Source organism: Suncus etruscus, chromosome 8 (assembly GCF_024139225.1).
Source record: "Suncus etruscus isolate mSunEtr1 chromosome 8, mSunEtr1.pri.cur, whole genome shotgun sequence".
Classification (NCBI taxonomy): Eukaryota; Metazoa; Chordata; class Mammalia; order Eulipotyphla; family Soricidae; genus Suncus; species Suncus etruscus.
Genome location: NC_064855.1, coordinates 115240312 through 115266558, shown reverse-complemented (window position 1 = coordinate 115266558; position 26247 = coordinate 115240312). Strand labels below are relative to the sequence as shown.

Below are 26247 nucleotides of genomic sequence, written 5' to 3'. Positions count from 1 at the left end.
CTCGGTACTGAGCCTTGGAGGTGGGAGGGTTGGGTGGGGTCAGGAAACCACAGAAAGTAAAACTGTGTTGTTGTTGTGTTGTGGGGCCAGAAGGGTTTTGCCCCGACCCTTCACTGCCCTTTCACAGCTCCCAGTCAAGTCCCATTAGATGCCTGCTGCCCTTGATGCTGGAGGGTGGGGTCCCTCTCCTGGCCCCCTGAAGCCTGCCACAGATCCTGCAACATCTGTCCTCCATCTTTCACCTTATAGATGCTTTTCTGGTCAGGGTGGGATTTCCCAGACAACAGGGACTGGCCGGGAAGGACTGAGACGAAGCCCCCTGATCTTGGGGTGTCCAAGGGACCATATGGGATGCCAGGGATCAAACAATCAAACAAGGCAATTGCCCTACCTGCTGTGCTTCAGCCCAGATGTGATTCTAGAGTACAGAGCTACAGGTAAACCCTGAGCACCACCAAGTGTGGCCTCCAAAAAACAACAAAACTGCCCTCCGAGTGGTTAGAAGGGAAAGTTCCAGAAAGGCTGGGAACGCTGGGCATTTATTTTCCTGTTGGGGGTCACCTCGTCTAGAAGACCACAGGGGCTCAGCCCAGAACGGAAAAGAGGAACGACTTTCTGGAAGACGCTGCCCGAGTCAGCCTTGGGGAGGGGATTCGACGTGACACTGATCCTATCTTTCTGCTGTGAATTTTATTAAAAAGATTTAAAAAAATGCTGCTTGGGTCACCTCCAAGAACCCCAAAACTCCACTGCAAGTTTCTGCAGTGAGATGGAGGGAGATAGAGAGACGGCTGCGCCCAGAACGAAAAGACAAAGATTGAGCGCAAGGTGCTTCTTCTCTGCAGATTTTTATCAAGCAGGCCCCACAGGGTGGCTTACTCCAAACCTGCTAATCTAATCTACCTTTCAAGCTTTCTGCTCTATGTTGAGAGCGAGAGTGAGAGCGAGAGAGAGAGCGAGAGAGCGAGAGAGAGAGAGAAAGAGAGAAGTTCTCAGACTAAAGTACACCCACAGTGAAAGAAGGAGCAACTGAAAAGAAAGGGAAAGTAGTGAGTGACCTGGGGTGACCTGGCTGGGAGTGTCTGCGAACTGGCTCTGGACTGTCAGCAAGCATGCACACACATGCACATGTATGAACACACAAATGTACACATACTTGTACAGACACAAGTGCATAGAAGGCTTATGTTTTCACACATGGAGACGCAGACCATGTCCAGGCTCTGCCCAGAGATATGCCTTATGCCTCAGACGCGCTTTCCAGAGCCCCAGAGTGGGTGGGAACACTGGCTGAGGGGACCCTTTCCCATGGGGGGGGGGACACCTGCCCATAGCTGGGAGGTCCCAGCGCTCTCTGGGGATATGCCTTCCACAGACCTGTCTCTGAGCGGGGCTGCAGCCAAGGACCACCTGTGGCGAGGGTGTCTGCGTGAGGCATGAAACCTTCCTCAGACGGGATGTGGGGAGATTGAGTAACTGCCCTCTGAGGAAATGGGTGGACGGGGCGCAGAGCACTGCCTCTCCAACAACACACGTAAACATGCATACACACACACACACAAATAAACTGACAGGAACACATGCTAGGAACGCAGCGGAAGACCCAGGCTCTGTCCCCAGTACCACGGGGGTCCCCTGAGTACCGTAAGAGTGGTCCCGAGCATGGCAGGGTGGGACCCCTCCGGAACCAAAGAGAGAGACACGCCGAGGGAGGCCTGGCGGGCAGAGTAATGTCCTCCAAGCATTTCCGCAAATAGCAGCGTCTGACTCAGGGCGGGAATGACTCACCATACAGATGTTCCTATTTCCCTGGCAACCGTCCACATTGCATGGCAGAGACACTGTCCCCCTCACAGGGTGTAACCGAGATGGGAGCGCGCGCCACTTGGGCCAGCCAGCTGGGAGATGGCTGGAACACAATGTGTGTGTATATGTAAGTCTGTGCACGTATGTCAATCTGTGTGAGCGTACAGGTGTGTGTGGGCGTGTGCAAGTTGCCGTGGGTATGGCCGGAAGAGGAGCGAGGACATCCCGAGACCAGCAAGGGCAGCATCGTCCACTCAGATGGCCTCAGATTGGCCTAAGGTGGGATGTAGCTCTGAGCCTGCTGGACCCTTCCCCATGCCCCAGCCCAGTGGTCCCTCCTTCCTGGGGCTCACCTGCTCCTGTCGCTGCCGCCGCGCCTGCGCTAACTGTGAAATCATCAACTGCCGGTCCAGCAGCTCCATGCGCTGCTGCCTCTGGATGTCCACCGTGGCACCCATGCCCACGTGGTTCTCGGTGGCAGGCTCGGACGACGAGAACACAGGCTCGAGGGTGCAGGAGAAGAACCTGGCCACCCAGGGGGGCACGCTGAGGAGCCGGTCCACCTGCAGCATTCTGCTGTGGTAGCAGATGCCCGCAATCTGCAAGAGAAATGAAATGCCCCACAGGTTGCTTAGCTGGAAGCAGACAGCGCGGCTCTCCTCCTGCCTAGAGACCTGGACTCCTGCACCCCCAAGACCTCAGGGGGCTGGCTGCTGTTTTGTCTTAGCAGAACCCAGAATGACTGAGGTCCCGAATAATCACAATAATAATAATAATAATAATAATAATAATAATAATAATAATAATAATAATAATAAATCTGCCATAATGGACCCAACCTCGGCAGGGTTGCTTATTACATGACCCTGAGCAGATAGCAAACCCTTCACCCATAAAGACACTGAGAGTCATGGCAAAAGTTAAATAGACAAGAATTGTATTTTATTAATAAATCTCAGGCAGGGCCTGAGAGATAGCATAGCGGTAAGGTGTTTGCCTTGCATGCAGGCAATTCAGGATCCCCGATGGTCCTCCGAGCCTGCCAGGGGTTGATTTGTGAGCGCAGAGCCAGGAGTAATCCTGAGCACCTCCGGATATGACCCAAAGACAAAAAAAAAAAAAATTGCCTTTGGGGCTTTGGGGGAAACGGAGCAATAACACAGCAGGGAGGACATTTGCTTTCCAAGTAGTCGACCCAGCTTCAATCCCTGACATCCCATATGGTCCTGGGAGCCTTCCAGGAGTAAGTCTTTTGTTGGTTTTTATTTTTGTTTTTTGGGTCACACCAGGCTGCACTCAGGGGTCACTCACTCCTGGCTCTATGCTCAGAAATTGCTCCTAGCAGGCTCAGGGGACCATATGGGATGCTGGGATTCGAACCACCGTCCTACCTCCATGTTATCTCTCTGGTCCCATTTTTTTTTTCTGTTTTCAGCTTTTAGGTAGTAAACAAACAGCTCCTATCTTTCTTGCATTTTACTGTTCCTGCAGGCTGCCAAATTGTAGTAAATACCAGTTTCCCTTTCTTTGTTATAAGAACCTCCTTTCTAAACTAGAACTTCCTCCCTTTTAGCTGGGGATTCTTTTCACCTGTATTGGTTAGTGTTTTGATATGTATATTCTATTTTTTTTTTTTTTTTGTGGTTTTTGGGTCACACCCGGCAGTGCTCAGGGGTTATTCCTGGCTTCACACTCAGAAATTGCTCCTGGCAGGCACGGGGGACCATATGGGACGCCGGGATTCGAACTGATGACCTCCTGCATGAAAGGCAAACACCTTACCTCCATGCTATCTCTCCGGCCCCTGATATGTATATTCTAGGGCCTGCTATTGTCTTCCTTTTCCCAAGATTCCCTGCCCTTTGTTTCCTCAGAAATAGGGAAATACTTTGCATATCAGAGTTGTGCTTAAATGTCATCAGCTGAGAAGTAAATTTGTCTCTCGTCTGTCTCACGTCTGTTGCAGACACGGGTCCCCATACAATGTATTTTGTGTGGTCTCATTATTTCATATTTCATATTCGGCTGCTCGTGTTACCCGTTTTTCTTCTCGTGAAGGATTTTAGTCCCCACTAGAGATGCTGAGACGTAAGACGCCTGCGGCAGAGCAGCAACTAAGTAGTGACCTCTGTGGAGACACAGGGAGATCAGGGTGCCCCCTGCTGATGTTGAGGGCAAGGGGAGAGAAGAAGGGGAGGGCAGGGGCCAAAGAACAGAAAGGAGAGGGACTGAGGAGGGTCTCAGCAGTTCTAGGAGGGAAGTTCCAGAATAGTTCCAGGAGTCAAGCAGCCCAGAGAGACTGGGAGGGTGAGTCTGGGGAGACCAGGAAAGAGACCACAGGCCCTGACATGTTTGTCCAGAGGCCGGGATGGGATGGGGGTGGCCATTCTCCCAGGGGATCCAGCTGGTGATCAGAGTCCAAGATCCACCCCCGGGAGTGGGGGGAGTCCCAGTGGCTCCAAGCAGGCCCGGAAGGAAGGATGGGCTCTGGCAGAGGAAGTGGAGGTGCTAGTGTGATGAGGCTGCAGCTGGCCAGGAAAGGGGACCAGGGGGTCAACCAGCCAGAGAAGCATCCGGGCCTTGCGGTGGAGACCTAGGTGCTGGGTTAGCACCTGGGCCTGAGGTGCCGGCTCTGACCTCCTAGACCTGATTGTGGACAACAACAGGAAATGCCTGTCAGGCCATGGGCAGGGTGGACATCAGACGGACACCTACGGCCAACATTCAGGGACTGTTTTAGACTCTGAGAAAGGGCCTGGGACTTTCTCAGCAGAAACCTCACGAAGAAGGTTGATGCGTGACCCAGAGGCAAACAAAGAGGGCTTCAATATCACTTACCATTGTTGTCATTTTTAGATGAAGGTTAAAAAAATAAGCTCATTACACACCAACCAGAACAACTTACAGTTAAAATGAAAAAGGAGGACCGGAGAGATAGCGCAGTGGGTAGGCATTTGCCTTGCAGCAACCAACCTGGGACTGACCTGGGCTCTATCCTGGGCAACTATATAGTCCCCCAAGCCTGCCAGGAACGATTTCTGAGCACAGAGCCAGAAGTAACCCCCGAGAGCCGCTGGGTGTGGCCCCCAAACAAAACGAAACAAAAATAACAGCAATGAAAAGACAATAGTCAACCACGTCTAGGACACAGGCCACTAGAATTCATGCAGTCACCAGTGAAAATACCAAGAGGCACAGCTACCTTGCCAAGAATGTGCCAAGTAAATGGTATGGAATGAGGTGTGTAAAATAGGCAATTATTCCAGTGCCCGGGACCAGCCGTGCATGAACAGATCTAAGGCAGGGATGCTGCGAAGATAAAGAAAAGAGACAGTAGGGCCAGAGTAAGAGCACTGTGGGGAGGGTGTTAGCTTTGCATGTAGCCAACCTGGGTTCGATCCCATATCCCATATGGTTTCCCAAGTCCTGCCAGAAATGATCCCTGAGTGAGGAGCTGGGAGTAAGCCCTGAGCACAGCCAGGTATAGCACGCATGCACACGCACACACACCAACACACACACACACCAACCCCACCCCCACCCCAAACAAAACCAAAACATAAAAGCATAAAAGCCAAGAAGAGACAGAAATGAGAGAAAAATCCTGGGGACACGGGGCTCACAGCCTCACAGATTGAGATGGAGAAGGAACAAAGATGAAACAAGAGTTGGGGCTATGTTTACTTCAAGCACCAGCATTCTGGGGTGACCCCCCCCCCCCCAGCTACCCAGCCAGTCCTTCTTTATCTGGCTCTCAGTTCCTTAGTTACCAGTGTTTTCTGAGCCAGAGGCCCTGCCTGCTTCTAGGTAATCCCACGGAGAGAAGTGTGTAAACATGTGACATACATCAACAAGTATCAGGTATGAGGACACTGAGCTGGAAGCAAGTTGTTAACATATTTAAGGATGTGTGTGTGTGTGTGTGTGTGTGTGTGTGTGTGTGTGTGTGTCTGTCTGTCTGTCTGTCTTGGGGCAGTGGTGTGTATGTGTGTGTCTATTTGTCTGTCTGGGGCAGAGGTGTGTGTGCATGCGTGTGTGTGTGTGTGTGTGTGTGTGTGTGTGTGTGTGTATGTCTGTGTCTATGTGTGTGTCTGTGTCTGTCTGGGGGCAGAGGCCCAGGCCCCCTGACCAAGTTGGGCTTGCTAGAAAGCATCGATTAGAAGCAACTTGCTCTGTCCTTCTCTTTTCCTCTGCAGGAATACAGCAGAAGCAACTTGCTCTGTTTTTCTCTTTTCTCTCTAGCTGGTGATCTCTCCCCCCCCCCCCCCAATCCCCCCTCTCTCGGCTTGATGAGCTAGACTGCCACTCGGCCATACATATTTCACTTTCAGCTTTGTTTGGATTATTTCCTGTGGCAACTCTTGCTCCAGAACTGCTTTCCCTGGGTGGAAAAAGGGTATTACAATGCTCTTTTTTTGTGGGGGGGGGGGGGAGGGTTGGGCCACATCCAGTGGCGCTCAGGGATTACTCCTGGCTCTGTGTTCAGAAATCACTTCTGGCAGGCTCGGGGGACCATATGGGATGCTGAGGATTAAACCCAGGTCTGTCCTGGGTTGGCCGTGTGCAAGGCAAATCCCTACTGCTGTATTATCACTCCAGCCCCACCATGCTCTGTTTTCATTATTATTATTATTTTATTATTATTATTATTATTTTGGCCGTGCTCAGGGGAGCCTATGGATACTGGGTGGCCTGCATGCAAGGCAAACGTCTTACTTGCTGTCCTATGGCTTTGGCCCCTGGATACTCTAGTTTAAACCCACTCTATGGAGGACCAGCCCAACACAATCTGAAGAAAAAGCAGGGCAGCAGGCCGGGCCCTTCATCAGGAGGAAGAGGAGGCAAACTTTTCCTGGGTGCTGGTCGGCCCCTTCAGTCCCCATGGAAAAAGGCTGCAGAGGGTGGCTGACTGTGCACCGCTCAGCATCTCCAGGGGCTCTGCCAAGCCCTCTGGATCCGGGGATCTGTGCAGAACAGGGGTCTCGGTGGTGGGCATATTGGGAGGGTGGTGGAGGCCTGGGACATCCCTCACCTGCTAGTCTTTTGCAATACTGAGCTTTTAACCTCAAACAGCAGACAGGGGGTGAAGTATGGGGAAGGGGACAGCTTACAAAAGAATGACACGAAATTCTGAGTCCTGGGTAAGAGTAGAGATCAGGATGGAGGGTGGGAGAGAGAATGGGGCCAGGGGGGTCACAAGAAAGGTCAGAGGTCACAGAAGAGGCAGCTCTAGGATCCAAGGCCTTGGTGCCTGTTTCTGTATTAGCAAAAACGTGGAGAAAGAACAACGCCAGCTTCAAGGTGTCGACACCAAGTTCTCCCTCCCCAGAAATCCACCTTCTGTCACAAAGTGTCCTCCCACACCGTGCATGGTTCCAGCACTGCACCCCCAGGTGGTATCATCCACTTGTGTGCGGGCAGGTAGGCCACACAGCAGCCACAGATGGCAACTCCCTGACACATGCCCCTTACTCCTCACCACACCCCTCCCGGGACTTCACAAGCTCCCCTGAGGGACCTCACACCATCAGGAAGGTTTGTTTGCGAAGCTTGGCGGGTCCCCACAGAAACTCACCCTCAAACCACACTTAGTGGCCCAAAACAACAGATTTCAAGGTTTCTTCTGTGCTTAGGAATCACTCCTGGCAGGCTCAGGGGACTATATGGGATGCTAGGGATCAAACCTGGGTCTGCTGTGTGCAAAGTAAACACCCTACCCGCTGTGCTATTTGCTCTGGTCCCCCAATTTAAAAAAACAAAACAATGGGGCCGGGTGGTGTCGCTAAAGGTAAGGTGCCTGCCTTGCCTGCGCTAGCCTTGGACGGACCGCGGTTCGATCCCCCGGTGTCCCATATGGTCCCCCCAAGCCAGGAGCAACTTCTGAGCACATAGCCAGGAGTAACCCCTGAGCGTTACCGGGTGTGGCCCAAAAACCAAAATAAATAAATAAATAAATGAAAAAACCAAAACAAAACATAAAAAGTAGCTCCATGACATGAAAACCAAACCTGGCTAGACTGCAAAATAAAAGGAGCTGGATTGGGGACTGGGGGTAGGGTGGTCACCAGGATGGGGCCGACTGGAGGCCTGTCTGGTCCTTCTGAGTAAGAAGGAAACACGTGGAAACATGTTGATGTGGAGAGGACATGGGGAAGAAGCGGGTTTTCTCTGCTTTAATCACAGCAAATCAGCGCGGGCCAGAAACGCTAGTTTCTGAGAACTGGAGTCTGGCACCATCGGGCGGGATTGAGTCATGAAGGAGGTGACTCATGCGACAGAGACGGTGGCAGAAAATGAAGAAGTGAGGACTGGGGACGAGACCGCAGAGTGATCTGGCAGGAGGCTCAGGTGGGAGAGGACCTGTGCAGAACAGAGGGAGGTGGCTGGACTCGGTAAGGGTCTGGGCGCTGGGGTGTTTCCTTGCCAGGACATGGAGAAAGAATCCAAGGTGATGGGGAGACCCCAAGGCACAAACATGAACACACAACATTGGGGTTCTCACTTGTGGTGACTGCTAGCCCAACTTTCTGAGGACACTTACCCCAGCTTTGGGGGTCCCATTCAGATACCCAATGCTGGTATAAGAGATGAGACTTGGAAAAGTGGGGAACCAAACACTCCCAGTGGTGTGGATGACCAGTTTCCAAGGAGAATCTTTCTTCTTTTTGGTAGTATGTTTTTGTTTTTGTTTGGTTTTGGAGCAACACCGGCAGTGCTCAGGGTTTATTCCTGGCCCTGTGCTCAGAAATCGCTCCTTGCAGCTCAGGGAAGATATGAAATGCTGGAAATCAAACCTGGATCGATCCTAAGTTGGCCGTATGCAAGGCAAACACTGTACAACTGTGTTATCACTCCAGTCCTGAGTATTGCCATTTTAATTGTGTTCAGTGTTTTGTTTTTGTGCCATACCCGGTATTGCTCAGGGGTTACTCCTGGCTATCTGCTCAGAAATAGCTCCTGGCAGGCACGGGGGACCATATGGGACACCGGGATTTGAACCAACCACCTTTGGTCCTGGATCGGCTGCTTCCAAGGCAAACACCGCTGTGCTATCTCTCCAGGCCCTGTGTTCAATGTTTATGTTAAATGTTATGTTCAATTTTGTTAACAACAAAAAACCAAAAAACAATTTATTGGGGTCGGAGCTATAGCACATCGGCAGGGTGTTTGCCTTGCACACTGCTGACCTGGCATGAACCCGGGTTTGATACCTGGCAACCTATATGGTCTCCTGAGCCTGCCAGGAGTGATTTCTTTTTTTCTTTTTTTTTTTTTGGGTCACATCCGGTGGCGCTCAGGGGTTATTCTTGGCTCTGCTCTAAGAAATCACTCCAGGGGGATGGAAAGATAGCACAGCGGTAGGGTGTTTGCCTTGCACGCAAGGTGGTTTGAATCCTGGCATCCCATATGGTCCCTCATGCCTTCCAGTAACTTGAGAGCCACCAGATGTGGCCCAAAAACCAAAACAAAACACCCAAACCAAACCAAAAAAAAATTTATTTAAGCACTGTGGTTACAAAAATGTTCATATTGGAGCCGGCGAGGTGGCGCTAGAGGTAAAGTGTCTGCCTTGCAAGCACTAGCCAAGGAAGGACCACGGTTGGATCCCCCCCGGCATCCCATATGGTCCCCCCAAGCCAGGGGCAATTTCTGAGCGCTTAGCCAGGTTTAACTCCTGAGCATCTACCAGGTGTGGCCCGAAAATCCAAAAAAAAAAAAAGAAAAAAAAGAAAAAAAACCAAAAATGTTTATAATTGCGTTTTAGTCATAGAATGTAACACCACCTTTCAACGTGTGATTTTTTTTTTTTTCTGCCACCAATGTCCCCCAGTTCCCTCCCCTACCCGAATCTATGCCTATCTCTAAGTCCATTTCAATCCATTTCAAGTGCAGAAGCTTCTCAGTTTAATGTATCCCATTTATTTATCCTTGCTTTCACTTGTTTGAAGAGTGCTGTTTCCTCCTCGAAGATGCCTAAGATACCCAAGGTACTCCCCTCCGCCAACTATTATTGTCATGGTAGTTGTCAGTGCAGTTAGTGCTCTAACTGTATTCACTGCTCTTTGTGGCAAGCTTCGTATCATGGGTTGGTCCTCCCTGTGCTCATCTCCATTGCCTCTAGATATTATTACCCATATTGGTTTTTTTTTTAATTTTTCGTATATCCCACAGATTAGTAAGACAATTCTGTGCCTATCTCCCTCTGGCTCATTTCACTTAGCGTAACAGTCTCTATGTCCATCATATATAGGCAAATTTCATGACTTCATTTTTCCTAACAGCTGTATAGTATTTCACTGTGTATATGTACCACAGTTTCTTTTTTATTTTTGTACCACAGTTTCTTTAGCCATTCATCTGTTGTTGGGAATCTGGGCTGTTTCCAGATTCTGGCTATTGTAAATAGTGATGCAATGAACATAGGAATGCAGAGGGCATTTTTGTATTGTGATTTTGAGTTCCTAGAGTATATCCCTAAGTGTGGTATTACTACTAGATTATATGGGAGCTCAATTTCCAGTTTTTTTGAGGAATCTCCGTATTGTTTTTCATAAAGGCTGGATTAGACAGCATTACCACCAGCAGTTAATGAGAGTTTCTTTCTTTCCATATTCCCTCCAGCACTGATTAGAGTGTGTGTGTGTGTGTGTGTGTGTGTGTGTGTGTGTGTGAGTCTCTGTGGCATGAGATGGTACCTCACTGTAGTTTTGATTTCCATCTCCCTGATTATTAGTGACATTGAGCATTTTTTCATGTGCCTCTTGGCCATCTGTACTACTTCTTTGAGGAAATGTCTGTTCATTTCTTCTTCCCATTTTTTCATGGAACTATCTCTTTTTTTCTTATTGTTCTGTCAGTACCTTGTATATCTTAGATATTAGCCCCTTATCTGATGCGTATTGGTGAACAGTTTCTCCCATTCTATGGGTGGCCTTTGTATCCTAGTCACCATTTCCTTTGAAGTGCAGAAGCTTCTAAGTTTAATGTATCCTATTTGTTTATCCTTGCTTCCACTTGTTTGGAGAGTGCTGTTTTCTCCTTAAAGATGCCTTTAGTTGGGCCCGGAGAGATAGCACAGCGGCATTTGCCTTGCAAGCAGCCGATCCAGGACCAAAGGTGGTTGGTTCGAATCCCGGTGTCCCATATGGTCCCCTGTGCCTACCAGGAGCTATTTCTGAGCAGAGAGCCAGGAGTAACCCCTGAGCACCGCCGGGTGCGGCCCAAAAACCAAAAAAAAAAAAAAAAAAAAAAAAAAGATGCCTTTAGTGGGGCCCGCAGAGATAGCACAGCGATGTTTGTTTTGCAAGCAGCCGATCCAGGACCAAAGGTGGTTGGTTCGAATCCCGGTGTCCCATATGGTCCCCGTGCCTGCCAGGAGCTATTTCTGAGCAGACAGCCAGAAGTAACTCCTGAGCACTGCCGGGTGTGGCCCCCCCCAAAAAAGATGCCTTTAGTGTCAATGTCTAAGGTGTATTTTGCCTATGTTTTCTTCCATATACCTTATAGTTTTGGGTCTGATATCAAGGTCTTTAATCCATTTTTTTTATTATTATTTGGGCCACATTCAGTGATGCTCAAGGGTTACTCCTGGCTATGCGAGCAGAAATGCCCCTGGCTTTGGGGGACCATATGGGATGCTGGGGGATTGAACCAAGGTCTGTCCTAGGTCAGACATATGCAAGGCAAATGCCTTACCCCTGCACTACCGCTCTGGCCCCTCTTTAATCCATTTTGATTTTGCCTTTGTGCATGGTATTAGACAGAGGTCTGAGTTTGCTTTTTTACATGTGTCTGACCAGTTATCCCAACACCACTTGTCACTATTATTCACTTGAAGAGGTTTTCCTTGCTCCATTTTGCATTTCTTGCCCTGTATCATTTTTTCCTGTTAAATATGACTTTATTTTTTAATAATCTTGTCCCTTTATTAAAGATTGATTGTATGTCTGGGGGTTATTCTCTGAATACTCATGTCTATTCTATTAATCTGAGGGTCTGTCTTCATTTTAATACTATGGTGTTTTGATGACTATTGCTTTTATTGCTTTGTAATACAATTTAAAGTTGGGGAAAGTGATAACTCCCATCTCCATCTTTTTCCGAAGGACTGCTTTAGTTATTTGTGGGCATTTGTTGTTCCAAATGATTTTCAGGAGTATTTGATTCACTTCTTTAAAGAAACTCATGGGTATTCTAAGAGAGGTTGCATCAAATTTCCACAATGTGTTGGGGAACATTGTCATTTTCTTTTCTTTCCTTTTTTTTTTTTTGGTTTTTGGGCCACACCCAGTGGCACTCAGAGGTTACTCCTGGCTCTGTGCTGAGAAATCGCACCTGGCAGGCTCAGGGGACCATGTGGGATGCTGAGACTCAAACCTGGGTCCATCGTGGGTAAGCTGAATGCAAGAGAAACATCCTACTGCTGTGCTATCACTTCCGCCCTTAGTACTGCCATTTTAATTATATTAATCCTCCCAATCCACGTGCAGGGTATATGTCTCCATTTCCTTGTGTCCTCTTTTATTTCTTGAAACAGTGCTTTGTAGTTTCCTTTGCATAGGTCCTTCACCTCTGTAGTTAATTTGACTCCAAGGTATTTGAATTTCTGTGGTACTATTGTAAATGGGTTGCTTTTTTTTTGGGGGGGGGACACACCCGGCAGTGCTCAGGGGTTACTCCTGGCTATCTGCTCAGAAATAGCTCCTGGCAGGCACAGGTGACCATATGAGATGTCGGGATTCGAACCAACCACCTTAGATCCTGGGTCAGCTGTTTGCAAGGCAAACGCCGCTGTGCTGTCTCTCCGGCCCCTGCATTGTTGTTTTTAAAAATGTTTATTTCTTCTCTATCATTATTTGTATATAAGAAGGCACTGCTTTTTGTGTGTTAATTTTACAGCTTGCCACTTTGCTATATAAACCTGTTTCTAGAAGCTTTTTTGGTAGCCTCTGTTGTTTTTGGGCAACAACTGGTGATACTCGGGGGTTACTCCTGGCTATGCGCTCAGAAATCACTCCTGGCTCGGGAAACCATATGGGACGCTGGAGATCGAACCCAGGTTCGTCCTGGGTCAGTGATGTGCAAGGCAAATGCCCTACCACTGTGCTATCACTCTGGCCCCTTTTTGGTAGAGTCTTTAGGGTTTTCTTTTTTTTGTGTGTGTTTTTTTGGGCCACACCCAGCAGTGCTCAGGGGTTACTCCTGGCTGTCTGCTCAGAAATAGCTCCTGGCAGGCACGAGGGACCATATGGGACACCGGGATTCGAACCAACCACCTTTGGTCCTGGATTGGCTGCTTGCAAGGCAAACGCCGCTGTGCTATCTCTCCGGGCCCAGGGTTTTCTAAATACAGTAGCATGTCATCTGCAAACAGTGAGAGCTTGACTTCTTCCTTTCCTATCTAGATAACCCCAGTATCTTTTTCTTGCCTAATTGTTATGGCAAGTAATTACTGTACTATGTTGAATAGAAGTGGTGAGAGGGGGCCAAAGAGATAGCTTGGAGGTAAAGTGCTTGCTTTTCATGCAGAAGGTTGGTGGTTCGAATCCCGGCATCCCCCAAGCGTGCCAGGAGCAATTTCTGAGTGTAGAGCCAGGAGTAATCCGAGTGCCGCTGGTGTGACCCAAAAACAAACAAAAAAAAGTGGTGAGAGGGGGCTGCCTAGTCTTGTGGCAGATTTTAGAGGAAAGGCTTTCAGCTTTTCCCCACTGAGTATAATATTTTCCATGGGCTTGTGGTAAATGACCTTGACTTGATTTTTTTGGGGCCACATGGTGATGCTCAGGGGTTACTTTTGGTATACACTCTGAAATCGCTCCTGGCTTGGGGAACCATATAGGACATGGGGGATTGTAGAGGTGCGTCCTGGGTCAGCTGTGTGCAAGGCAAATGCTCTACTGCTGTGCTATTGCTCTGGCCTTGACTATACTGAGAAAAAGTTCTTTCCATTCCCATCTTGTGGGAGTTTTTATCATGAATGGGTGTTGAACCTTATGAAATGCTTTATCTACATCTATTGAGATGATGATATGGTTTTTATTTTTCCTTTTGCTGATGTGGTGCATTATGTTGATTGACTTGCATGTTAAGCCATTTTTGTATCTTTGGGATGAATCCTACTTGGTCATGGTGTATGACTTTTTTGATGAAGCGCTGGATCCTATTTCCTAGGATTTTGTTGAGGATCTTTGCATCTGTGGTCATCAAGGATAGTGGTCTGTAGTTCTCTTTTTTGTGGCATTGCTGTCTGCTTTTGGTATCAGGATGATGTTAGCTTCGTAAAAACTATTTGGGACTGTGTCTGTTTCTTCAATTTCCTGGAAGAATCTGAAAAGGATTGGCAGTAGGTCTTTTTGAAAGGTTGGAAAGAATTCATCTGGGCTTTTATTTTGGGGAAGACTTGATTACCATCTTAATTTCCTCAATAGTGATGGGTTTGTTCAGATATGCCAGAGCATCTTGGGAGGTTATAGGAGTCCAAGAATTTATCCATTTCTTCCAAGGTTTTTTTTTGTTTTGTTTTGTGGCATAGAGTCTCTCAAAGTAATCTCTGATTACGCTCTGAATTTCTGTAGTGTTTGTAGTAACCTCCCCCATTTCATTTCTAATTCAGTTTATTAAGTTTCTCTCTCTCTCCCTTTGTGAGTTTTTGGCTAATGGTTTATTGATCTAGTTTACTTTTTTTTTTTTTTTTTGGTTTTTGGGCCACACCCGGTGACGCTCAGGGGTTACTCCTGGCTATGTGCTCAGAAGTCGCTCCTGGCTTGGGGGACCATATGGGACACCGGGGATCGAACCGTGGTCCGTCCTAGGCTAGCGCTGGCAAGGCAGGCACCTTACCTCTAGCGCCACCGCCCGGCCCCACTAGTTTACTTTTTCAAAGAACAAAGTCTTGCTTTTATTGATCTTTCCGATTGTGATTTTTGAACACCTCCTGGGTGCTGACTGAATCCCTGTTGGAGTGCACAGTGAACTACAGATGGACAGGCACCCCAAACAAGCTGACTCACTACTGCATCCAGTAAATGAACTGCTTCGATTTATCCAATTCTACCCACCCCCTCAGGGAAAACCAGGAGTCCCCTACTTCTTGGCACTCTCACAGAAAGCAGAAACGGGGTTGCCACTGAGCAAAATGTGGTGCTAAAGTAACGTAACAACATTCTACTGTTAAATCAACTCAGGCAGAGAAACATTAGAATCACGCAAGGAGGCGCCTCAGCTGGAGAAAAGACAGAGCCGGGCTGAATCAGAACAGGCTGATGAAATACAGTAAGTGAAGCAAGCCAGAAGAAGGAGAAATACAAATGATGTCACTTATGTGTGGAATTTAGAATAAGTAGATGAAGAAATGCAATGGTTTGAATGGGAGTCGTCGAGAACACTCTTGGCCCAGAGTAGAAAGAGAAGGAGGAAAGAAGTGGAGGAGGGGAAACACAAATATGAAAGGATGAAAGAATGGGGGGCAGGAGCCAAGTGGCCTCAGGTGCTATTTGGTGTTAAGAAAAGACAGGGCCCGAAGAGATAGCACAGCAGCGTTTGCCTTGCAAGCAGCCGATCCAGGACCAAAGGTGGTTGGTTCAAATCCCGGTGTCCCATATGGTCCCCCGTGCCTGCCAGGAGCTATTTCTGAGCAGACAGCCAGGAGTAACCCCTGAGCACCGCCGGGTGTGGCCCAAAAACCACAAAAAAAAAAAAAGACAGAACTAAATATGTAAGCCAAAGTCAACCAAGATGGAATCATAAGAACCAAACTTTCACATTCAAAATGTAAAGCATGCCTGTTATATGCTGGCAGGCTGGGAGACAGGGGATGGTAGCATAGGATGGACTCTGGGAACACTGGTCGAGGGAGATCGACACTGGTGGTAGAATTGGCCCTGAAACATTGTATGTCTAAAACCCAACTATGAAGGACTTTGTAAATCAAAATAAATAAATAAATAAGTAAAAACAAATAGACCATACCCAAAGCTTTCTAGGAAAGCATCACTAAAGAGTGAGTTCTAGAATAGCAACTACAATGTCACTTATACGTCACACAAATGGTATATGAAAAAGAAGCTATGTGGTTGGGCGGAGCTGCTGAAAGTCCAGCTGGGAGAGCATTGGTCTTGCACATAGCAGACCCACATTCAATCCCTGGTACTCTATATTGGTCACTGAGCCCTGCCAGGAGGGAGCCCTCAACACGTATCACCAGGCTCCAAAACAAAAACAAAAAGAAGAAGTTCTTTCTCTTAAAAAAAAAAAATAAAAGAGGGCCCGGAGAGATAGCACAGCGGCGTTTGCCTTGCAAGCAGCCAATCCAGGACCAAAGGTGGTTGGTTCGAATCCCGGTGTCCCATATGGTCCCCCGTGCCTGCCAGGAGCTATTTCTGAGCAGACAGCCAGGAGTAACCCCTGAGCACCGCCGAGTGTGGCCCAAAAACCAAACCACACCAAACCAAAAAAAAAAAAAAAAAAAAAAAGCCTCAAAATGCATAAGAGAAAATAACTTCCTTAAATACTTAAGTGCTAAATGTCACTGCTCCAAGGTTAAATTCAAGCAGCAGGTGTTCTACCTGCCTTATGAAGTTCTGGTTCTGATACCATCTCTGTATTTCTTTTATGTAGTAAGAATATAAAAAAAAAGTATTTAACTCTTTCCAAAGGGGAGAATCCCTAGACAGTGCAGGGAACCAGTGCAACCTGGAATGTGTGTGTGTGTGTGTGTGTGTGTGTGTGTGTGTGTGTGTGTTTGTGTGTGTGTGTGATGAGTCTTGGGCTTGGAATCTGTGACAGGAGGAAGGAATCAACCCTCCTCCATAAATATCCCCACTGCGGGGGAGGGGGGAGAGGGAGGGAGGGAGAGGGGGGGAGGAGAGAGAGTATTGATGAGTCTTGGGCTTGGAATCTGTGACAAGAGGAAGGAATCAAGCCTCCTCCATAAATATCCCCGCTGGAGACTCATCACATCGCATCAAACATCAAATCGACATGAAGATGGCCAGGGGTGCCGGGCACATTGCCTCGCCTATGCCAGATCTGAGTATGATCCCTGGCACTCTGCTGGCTGTCGCCCTGGTGGTCCCCACTCTTTATCACTGAGCCTTAGATACACTGCATTGTCACCATTTCTGGGGCCTCTCACATTAAACTAAACTGTTAGGCCCAGGTGACCAAGCACAGCCAGGAGTAGGAGCCCCCTGCCCCGCATCATCAACTTTTCCCTCTCCCCTCTCCTGAGCACTGCTTGGGAGGTTCCCGATAAGAAAGCCAATCAAGGGGCCAGAGAGATAGCATGAAGGTAGGGTGTTTGTCTTACATCCAGAAGGACGGTGGTTTGAATCCTGGCGTCCCATATGGTCCCCTGTGCCTGCCAGGGGCGATTTCTGAACGCTGCCCAGTATGACCCAAACCCCCCCCCCCCAAAAGAAAGCCAATTGATAAAAATGACAAGCGAGAAAGAAAGTATCCATCTGGTTTGAAACATGCACCAACATTTGTGGGGTTGAAGGTGACATGGTAATGCTCAAGGCCCCCATTGCCCGCTCTCGACGTCCCCATATCCCCCTTCACAAGCTGGAGCCATCAGTGTTGGCAGTGCTGGGTCTATCGGACAGAGCAAACACAGGGAGCATCTGTACTCATGAAGGCAGTGTCCAAGGATGATGATGAAAGAGGTGAAGGCTTCCAGGTGGGATTATGTAAACCCAGAGTTCATCATCTGGAAATTAATATCCCAATCACCAACCCACTTATTTTATTCATAGTAACTCCTATTACACATACGGTTTTTGTTGTTGTTTTAGTTTTTCGGGTCACACCTGGTGATGCTCAGGGGTGACTCTTGGTTAAGTGCTCAGGAATCACTCCTGGTGGTGCTCGGGGGAAACACAGAGGATGCAGGGATCAAACCCAATGTTGGCCGTGTGCAAGAGGCAAATGCCTTACTGTACTATCGCACTAGCCCCAGAAACATGGGGTTTTTATGTTAAAGATGTGCTAAGCTCCTGGTTCCTTTTAAAAAAGAAAATAAGACAAGGAAATAAGGGGCTGGCGTGATAGCACAGTGATAGCCCTGGGAGACCATATAGAATGCCAAGGATTGAACCTGGGGTCAGACGAGTGTGCGAGGCAAAAGCCCTACAGGCTGTGCTATGGCTCTGATCCTCACAAAGGGGACATATGAACGCCAACAAATCCACAGCAAGTGACTTTACAAGGCCTAGTCCGGCAACCAAGTCCTGTGGAGAACCAGTGGCTGGGACGATGAGAAGCCACAGCTTCGAAGCAGAGCTCAGCTTCGGGGACAGGAGACACACTGTCCTGGGAGCCTGAATTTATTCCCCACCCCACCCCCACCCCCCAGCTGTGGCTGTGAGTCTGGCAGCTTTGGGGATAAAGGAAAGTGGTGCAGAGAGTGCGGAGGCTTCATCACAGGCCAACGGGGAAGCAAGGGTGCAATTCCCTAAAATACATGTGGAGGAGCTTGGAGCTCTTCCCAACCCGCTGTCTGCTGCCATCTACCTGAGCACCGTGACCCAATCGCCCCTAGCAACTTTCATCTTCACCGAGGAGGAAATGAAAATCACTCCTGCCCCAGCCCCTACATGTGGTAGAAACTTGGGGGTTCACACTGGAGTCGAGATGAACCCCCATGCTCTGTATCACCCTTAAATGCCTCGTCCAGGGACTGTGCCACAAGGCAGAGATGTGACGTGGGGCTGGATTCGCCCGTCTGCCCTCCTGGCCACAGGCCTGGTGACAGCCTGTCAGAGCTGACCACCTGACTTTCCACTTGGCCTGACATTTCCCTCACATGACAATGTCTCAAAAAACAAACCCAAACCCCAACAACAATCAGCGAAATGTCTCCTTATTTTTAGTAAGGCCAACTTCTTCATTTGCTTTTGCTGTTGTTATGTATTTTTTCCCCTCCTCACAACAAGGCTGAGGCTACTTATGGAATTCCAAAACAAGCCAGACAGATGCGTAGATCACCCTTGAGCCCAGGGTTTAGGGAGGACAGAGAAGAAAAGAAATCAAGGCAGGAAGGAAGAAGATGAAAAGGGAAAGAAATGGGGGAAACAGAGGTTCAGGCTATGGTTCTAATGGGGCTGTGGGAGAGTGGTCCAGCTTTACATCCAAAGCTCAGACTCAACAACATCAAAAACAGGAGATCTAAGCTGCAATGACCCAACTTCGGAATGTGCCTGTCAAGGAGGAAGGAAGGGGTTGGAGAGAGGGCTTGAGGGGTTGGGGATGGTGGAGTACTGGAGCATTGGAGATGGGAGTTGACACTGGTGGTGGGATTGGGGTTGAAATAGGATAAGCCTAAAACTCAAGTCTTTTTTTTTTGGGGGGGGGGGGCACACCCAGCTGTGCTCAGTGGTTACTCCTGGCTCTGCACTCAGAAATCACTCCTGGCAGGCTTTGGGGGACCATATGGGATGATGGGAATAGAACCCAGGTCTGTCCTGGATTGGCTGCATGCAAGACAAATGCCCTAAAGCTATGTTATCTCTCTGACTCCTAAAACTCAACTCTTGATAATTTTGTAGATCATAGTTCTTGAATAATAAAAATGTAAACAACAACAATAAAAGTCCCCAACCCAGACATCCACAACACTCCAGGTTGGAAAAAATCTTTGGTGAAAAATTTTCTGGCAAGGAAACAAATAAAACCCCCATTCCTTTCAGCCGTTCTTTGTTTGTTTTGGAGACACACCCAGGCAGTGTTCAGGGTTACCTCTTTTTGTTTTGTGTTTTTTGTTTGTTTGTTTTCGGGCCACACCTGGTGACACTCAGGGGTTACTCCTGGACCAGCGCTCAGAAATTGCTCCTGGCATGGGGGACCATATGGGATGCCAGGGATCGAACCCAGGTCCATTCTGGGTCAGCCACGTGCAAGGCAAACGCCCTACTGCTGTGCTATCACTCCAGAAGAATTACTTCTGACTCTGAGCTCAGGCATCACTCCTGATTTAGAAGGGCTTTAGAAGGACCATCTGGGGGATGCTGGGGATTGAACCGGGGCAACTGAGTAAAGTCAAATGCACTCCTCGCTGTGCAATTGCTCGGGCCACCTCAGACCCTGTTCTAGCCTAAGGGAGGAGCCTTGGCCAGAACACATCTTCACAAAACTTTTCAGTTCCTGGGGACAGTCCCCTGAAGTTTCCTCGAAAAAGAAGGGTTTAGGAAATGGCGAACCAATCACACTTACAAGTCCACTTATGGCTACAATCCAGATGTAGGAACCCGAGGTGAAAAGCTAGAAAAGAAAAGAGAAAGGGAACTAAAAATGAAGTCCAACTGTCAGTCACAGGACATATATTTTCTTTTTTTTTTTTTTTTTGGTTTTGGGCCACACCCGTTTGACGCTCAGGGGTTACTCCTGGCTATGTGCTCAGAAATCGCCCCTGGCTTGGGGGGACCATATGGGACGCTGGGGGATCGAACCGAGGTCCGTTCCTTGGCTAGCGCTTGTAAGGCAGACACCTTACCTCTAGCGCCACCTTCCCGGCCCCAGGACATATATTTTCATATCACTATGACATGACTAATAGATTCAAGATCAACTCTACATGTCACAATATAAATAGAAAACAAATACACACCGACAAGTCTATTACTAAGCATATAGGTTCATTTTTTACCTTGTGCTTTTTGTTTGTTTTTGTTGGTTTGGGGCCATATTTGGTGAAGCTCAGGGGTTACTCCTGGCCCTGTGCTCAGAAAATCACTCCAGGTAGGCTCTGGGAACTATATGGGATGCTAGGGAATCCAACCTGGGCCGACAGTGTGCAAGGTAAGCACCTTATCTGCTATACCATCACTCTGGCCCCCCTTTTTCTTTCTTTGTTTTTTTTTTTTAATAGAAATCTTTATTTAAGCACCATGATTACAAGCATGTTTGTAGTTGGGTTTCAGTTATAAATAGAACAACCCCATCACCAGTGAAACATTCCCACCACCAATGCCCCAACTCTTCCCCCACCCCTGCCTGTATTCGCGACAGGCATTCTACTTCTCTCATTCTTTAACATTGTCATGCTAGCTGTTAGTGTAGTCATTTCCCTAACAGAGTTCACCACTCTTCGTGGTGAGCTTCAAATTGTGAGCCGGTCCTTCTGGCCCTTCCAGCCCTTAACTCTATTGTCTCCAGGCCTTATTACAGTAATGTCTTTTTCTTAAAATCAATAGATGAGTGAGACTATTCTGAGTCTATCTCTCTCCCTCTGACTTACTTCACTTAACTTAATAGATTCCATGTACAGCCACGTACAGGAAAATTTCAAATTTTTTGGGTATTTGTGCCACACCCGATGACACTCAGGGGTTACTCCTGGTTCTGCGCTCAGAAATCACTCCTGGCTTGGGGGACCATATGGGACACTAGGGATTGACACTAGGTTGGCCCTACTGCTGTGCTATTGCTCCAGCCCCATCCCTTTTTCTTTCTGAACCAGTATCTCTGCCTGTCCAATACCCTAAGAGAGATGGTTTGAATCTGGCTCACTCCTGTCTCAGAGAGGAAAAAAAGTGACACTCAGTACTTTTCTTCTCTGCAACTGGGTACTTGTTGGTCTAAGCAGCACAAAACACCACGAATGAGCTAAGAGTTGACATGGCTGAAGCTGGTGTGGGCCAGCGATACAGAGTTTACAGAGACCCGTGGTTGTGTGGAACCGTGATGAGGCTGGTGGCAGCACACAGCCCCGCCACCACGCCATCTTCTTCTCTCCCTCAGCGAAGGGCCGACAGAAGAACATCAAGGGATGGCATCATCGAGTTTATTGTGGCAAAGGAAGTTGGAGAGACCAGGCTCAGGAATTCTCTTCTGGTGCTTTCCCAGGGACAGATTGTCAAGGAGTCGCGTGCGAAGTTTTGAGGGATGCCAGAAGCTACCTCCACTTGTTCTGCAAGCGCCAAGCTCTGTGGTGGCCAGCGGCCTGGTGCGTGGCCTGCAGGTTGCGGAGGGGAGTGTTTCAGTCCTTCTTGGAAGCTCACCAAGGGAGGCGTGGGGAGGCCAGGCTTGTGGCTGGGACCAGGCTGGCTCCAGTTCTGCTCCCGTGCTGAAGGAAGGAAGGTGGGGAAGGGCTCAGACACAGAGCCAGATGAAAGGGCAGCTTAGACAGAGAAGCGAAGGGACCCCTGTGAATAGGATCTGGACGCTCAGTTTTCCTCCTTTATCTTTCGTGAGAGGCTGTGTGCACGGCTAAGTAATGGGTGTGGGAGGGAAGGGGGAAGTATTCAAACTTCCTCGAGATGCTGCAGTCTTCTAAAAATAGAACAATAGAGCAAGTACTTTCTTGGTTCTTTCATGTGCCAAGCTCTGATCTTAAAGAGTCTTTCACATGTTAAATAAAAAAAAAAATCACTGAGGGGCCGAAGAGATACCATAGTGGAAGGGCGTTTGCCTTGCATGTGGCTGACTCAGTACGGACCCAGGTTTGATTCCCAGCATCCCATAGGTTCCCCTGAGCCTGCTAAGAGCGATTTCTCAGTGCAGAGACAGGAGTAAGCCCTGAGCACCTCTGGGTGTGGCCCAAAAAGCCAATAAATAAATAAATAAAATCACTGAATCATATGCTGGAGGGAAAGATAGTACATTGGGGAGGATATTTGCCTTATAGATGGTTGAGCTGTCCTCAAGCCCCAGCATCCCATATGGAAGCCTTCAAGAACTGACACAGTGACCCCCTCAAAAAAATCAAAAAACAAACAACAACATAAAACCAAAAATCACTGGATTCTAGGCTGGAAAGATAGAACAGCACACAGGACATTTGCTTACACCTGGCTGACCCAGGTTCCATCTCTGGCATCCCAAATGGAAACCCCTGAGTACTGCCAGGGTGATCCCCCCAAATCTCAATAAACAAATAACAAAACACAGGAAAAAAAAAATGAATCCTGGGGCCAAGAGATAGCATAGTGGGTGTGCCTTGCACACAGCCGACAGGAGGCAAATTCCTGGAATCCCATATGATCCACCGAAAACTACTAGGAATGATTCCTGAGCACAGGACCAGGAGTAACCCCTGAGCACAACAGATATGGCCCCAAAACAAAATATAAACAACAACAACAATATACACTGGGGGCCGAAGAGATAGCACGGAGGTAAGGGCGTTTGCCTTACATCCAGAAGGACGGTGGTTCGAATCCCGGCATCCCGTATGGTCCCCCGTGCCTGCCAGGGGCGATTTCTGAGCACAGAGCCAGGAGTAACCCCTGAGTGCTGCTGGGTGTGACCCCAAAACAAACAAACAAATACATTGAATACTGGGTCCAGAGAGATAGTAGGAAGGGCATTTGCCTTACATGTGGCCAATGTGGGTTTGATCCCAGGCATCCCATATGGTTCTCCAAGCACCACCAGAAATGACCTGAGCACAGAGCCAGGAGTGCTTCCAGGTGTAGCTCCAGAAACAAGTAGATAAGCAAGCAAGCAAACAAAAATCACTGACTCTAAATTATTTTAAGAGGCAGGCTCTATGAACTCCAGCAGGAGGAACACATGAGGTGACCTGGATGAAGGTCCGCCGGCGAGCAGGGCAGAGGCCAGTGCGTGGGTGAAGATGATTTCCTGCAGACTCACAAGGTCAGGGCCCAGCCTCGCTGCATCTCTCACAGCCCTGGCAGGGCACAGCATGGCTGGCGCTCAGAGCTTTGATAACAAACAGTTTGCCTCTCCTCACAGTACTTAAGTCCTTCATTCACAGACATTCATCCCCTCACCAAATGTCCCTCTCATCAAGAAGCTACTATGGAGAAGCACAGAAATGTGTGCACAGAAACCTTGAGAACAGGGGCCATCGAGGTGGCACTAGAGGTAAGGTGTCTGCCTTGCAAGCGCTAGCCAAGGAAAGGACCACGGTTCGATCCCCCGGCGTCCCATATGGTCCCCCCAAGCCAGGGGCAATTTCTGAGCGGGTAGCCAGGAACAGAATAACCCCTGAGCATCAAATGGGTATGGCCCAAAAAAACAAACAAAAAAAAGGAAACCTTGAGAACAGGGCAGGGTGGGGGCTGACACTGGGTAGGTAACAACTCTGGGTGCCTTTTCATGCCAAGAACCTCGTGCTTTATCAGGAAATTCAGGGGGCGTCTACATCTCTGCTTTCAGATGTCAAACCTACTACTACTGCGATTGCTGCTGCTATTACTACTACTACTATTAGTAGTGTATGACCACACTACTAACACTATGACTGTCACATACTGTCTCTCTCTCTCTCATACACACACACACACACACACACACACACACACACACACACGCTCAGAACAATCAATTTACCTACCGAGACACAGATTATCCATTCCCAAACAATTATTCAGTAATGGCATGTTCTCAATGATGAGCTCATGTATCTATTTTTTGTTTTGTTTTTTGGGTGCTCAGAAATCACTCCTGGCAGGCTCAGGGGGCCACAAGAGATACCAGGGATTGAATCTGGGTTGGCTGCATACAAGGCAAATGCCCTCTCCGCTATGCAATCACTCCAGCCCCGGGGTTTATACTATTAACCTCAACACCTACAGGGCCTCAGCAGAGGCAAATTACAAAGCAGCTCATTTCCAGGGCAAGCGGCTAAGGAAGAGCAGAACACGCAGCAGGACTCTCAACACTTTCAAAGACAACACTGACAAAGACCAGAAGGTGGGTGCTGGGAACTTCAAGGCTGGGCTCAAACCCAAGGCTGCCCGAATGCCAGACATTGGTCTCCGGCCGATGCAGGCTCAGAGCATATTTCTACCACCACATTCTGCCTTTCTCTGCAGTTTTGTTTTGTTTTGTTTGGTTCTTGGGCCACATCTTGTGGTGCTCAGGGGTTACTCCTTGCTTTGCACTCAGAAATCACTCCTGGCAGGCTCGGGGACCAAACGGGATGCTGGAAATCCAACCTAGATCTGTCCCGAGTTAGTCGTGTACAAGGCAAATAAATGCCCTACTGTTGTGCTATCTCTCTGGCCCTACAGAATTTTTTTTTTTTTTTTTTTTTAGTTTTTGGGTCACACCCAGCAGTGATCAGGGGTTACTCCTGGCTGTCTCAGAAATAGCTCCTGGCAGGCACGGGGGACCATATGGGACACCGGGATTTGAACCAACCACCTTTGGTCCTGTATCGGCTGCTTGCAAGGCAAACGCCGCTGTGCTATCTCTCCGGGCCCAGAATTTTTTTTTTAAGGGAACTGCAGAGAGGGAATTTGGGGCTCCATGAAGAGGAGGAGGAGGTAGAGGAGGAAGAGGGAGAGGAAGAACAGACAGAGCATGGCAGGTAGAGAGAGAAGCAGGATGCGACTGTTTTGTGCTCGACAGCTGCCAACGTGACAGGAACACCGGCCTTCAATGAATTGCCTCCCCATAAAACTCTGGCTGACGGCTTTGGCGGCGGCTGTGTGCAGGAGCAAGAGGAAATGGCCAAAGTTAAAAGGGGATGGAGGGGCGGCTGGCAGAGATGCCGGCATCCGGTCAGGGATGTGAGGGATGAGGCATGTGTCGAGTACCAGTTGTGGGTCATAGGCCAAGCTCCACTGAGGTGGTGCGGAAGGAAAGGGGCTGAATCGAATGACCTGAGAACTGTGAGGAGGAGTAAAAGCCCCATCTGTGGCAGGCGTTAGAGGGATGGCTCGCCTTGGGCTCCTGCAGAGCCAGGACAAAAAAAGGCCCAGTCTTTTCTTGATTTAAACTGGGCAACCGAGGAAGCAAAAACTAATAGCGCTTCCCATCATAGGGTGAATGGTGGGTGGCAGGTAACAGAGAAGCAACCAAATGACAAGCAGAATCATCTAGAAGGATCTAGAAAGTTCTTCAAGTCCGAGCTGGGAGAGCAGAGTTGGGATCCTCCTCGGAGTCTTCTTCTCAGGCCTGAAGCTGGCACCCACATTTTCATGATCATTTTCCATCCTCCACCTTCCGGTTAAACTCACCTATTTCCACTTCACCCTGTGTGATCTTTTCTTCCTCTTACCAAGTACTTCACATGCAACTGTATGATGAAATTAAAATATTTTCCACCAATACAATTTACAGTGAAAGCGCTTATCAGATTTCTAAAGCTTCTAGCCCTTGATGTAACATTTCCTTTGAACATGTGATAGCGATCATCAAGTCAAACTTATGGGAAAAAAATAAAAGTTTTCAAGGAGATCAGATGCAAACAAGACATTACCTTCCTCCACATTAAAAAAAACATAAATGAAGAAAGAATTTGGTTAGAAAAAAGTGACTCCAAAAATAGGCATAACTGTACCTGTAGTCCCAAGATGTAAATCAACGTCTTGTTTGTGATGGACAGCGGGCCCAGGATTTGTGTCACTTGGACCTTCGGTATGGAGCAGTAGAACGGGACAAAGAGAGCAAACACTGGTGCCAGGCTGTGCAAAGAAACAAAAGAAATCAAATTATTCAATCATCCAGAGCCCACAATAAGGGCACAATCGA

At 48.3% G+C, this 26247-nt stretch overlaps 1 protein-coding gene across 1 annotated transcript in view; it reads right to left on the bottom strand.

Moving 5' to 3' along the window:
- Positions 1 to 26247, bottom strand: part of UBAC2 (UBA domain containing 2) — a 130258-nt gene that overhangs the window by 12584 nt on the left and 91427 nt on the right. Inside the window, exons 5-7 of the mRNA XM_049778523.1 lie at positions 26057 to 26180; positions 20017 to 20064; positions 2160 to 2405 (exon numbers count right to left, since the gene is read on the bottom strand). Coding sequence (XP_049634480.1) covers positions 2160 to 2405; positions 20017 to 20064; positions 26057 to 26180 — 418 coding nt within the window. The remainder of the gene's footprint in view (positions 1 to 2159; positions 2406 to 20016; positions 20065 to 26056; positions 26181 to 26247) is intronic.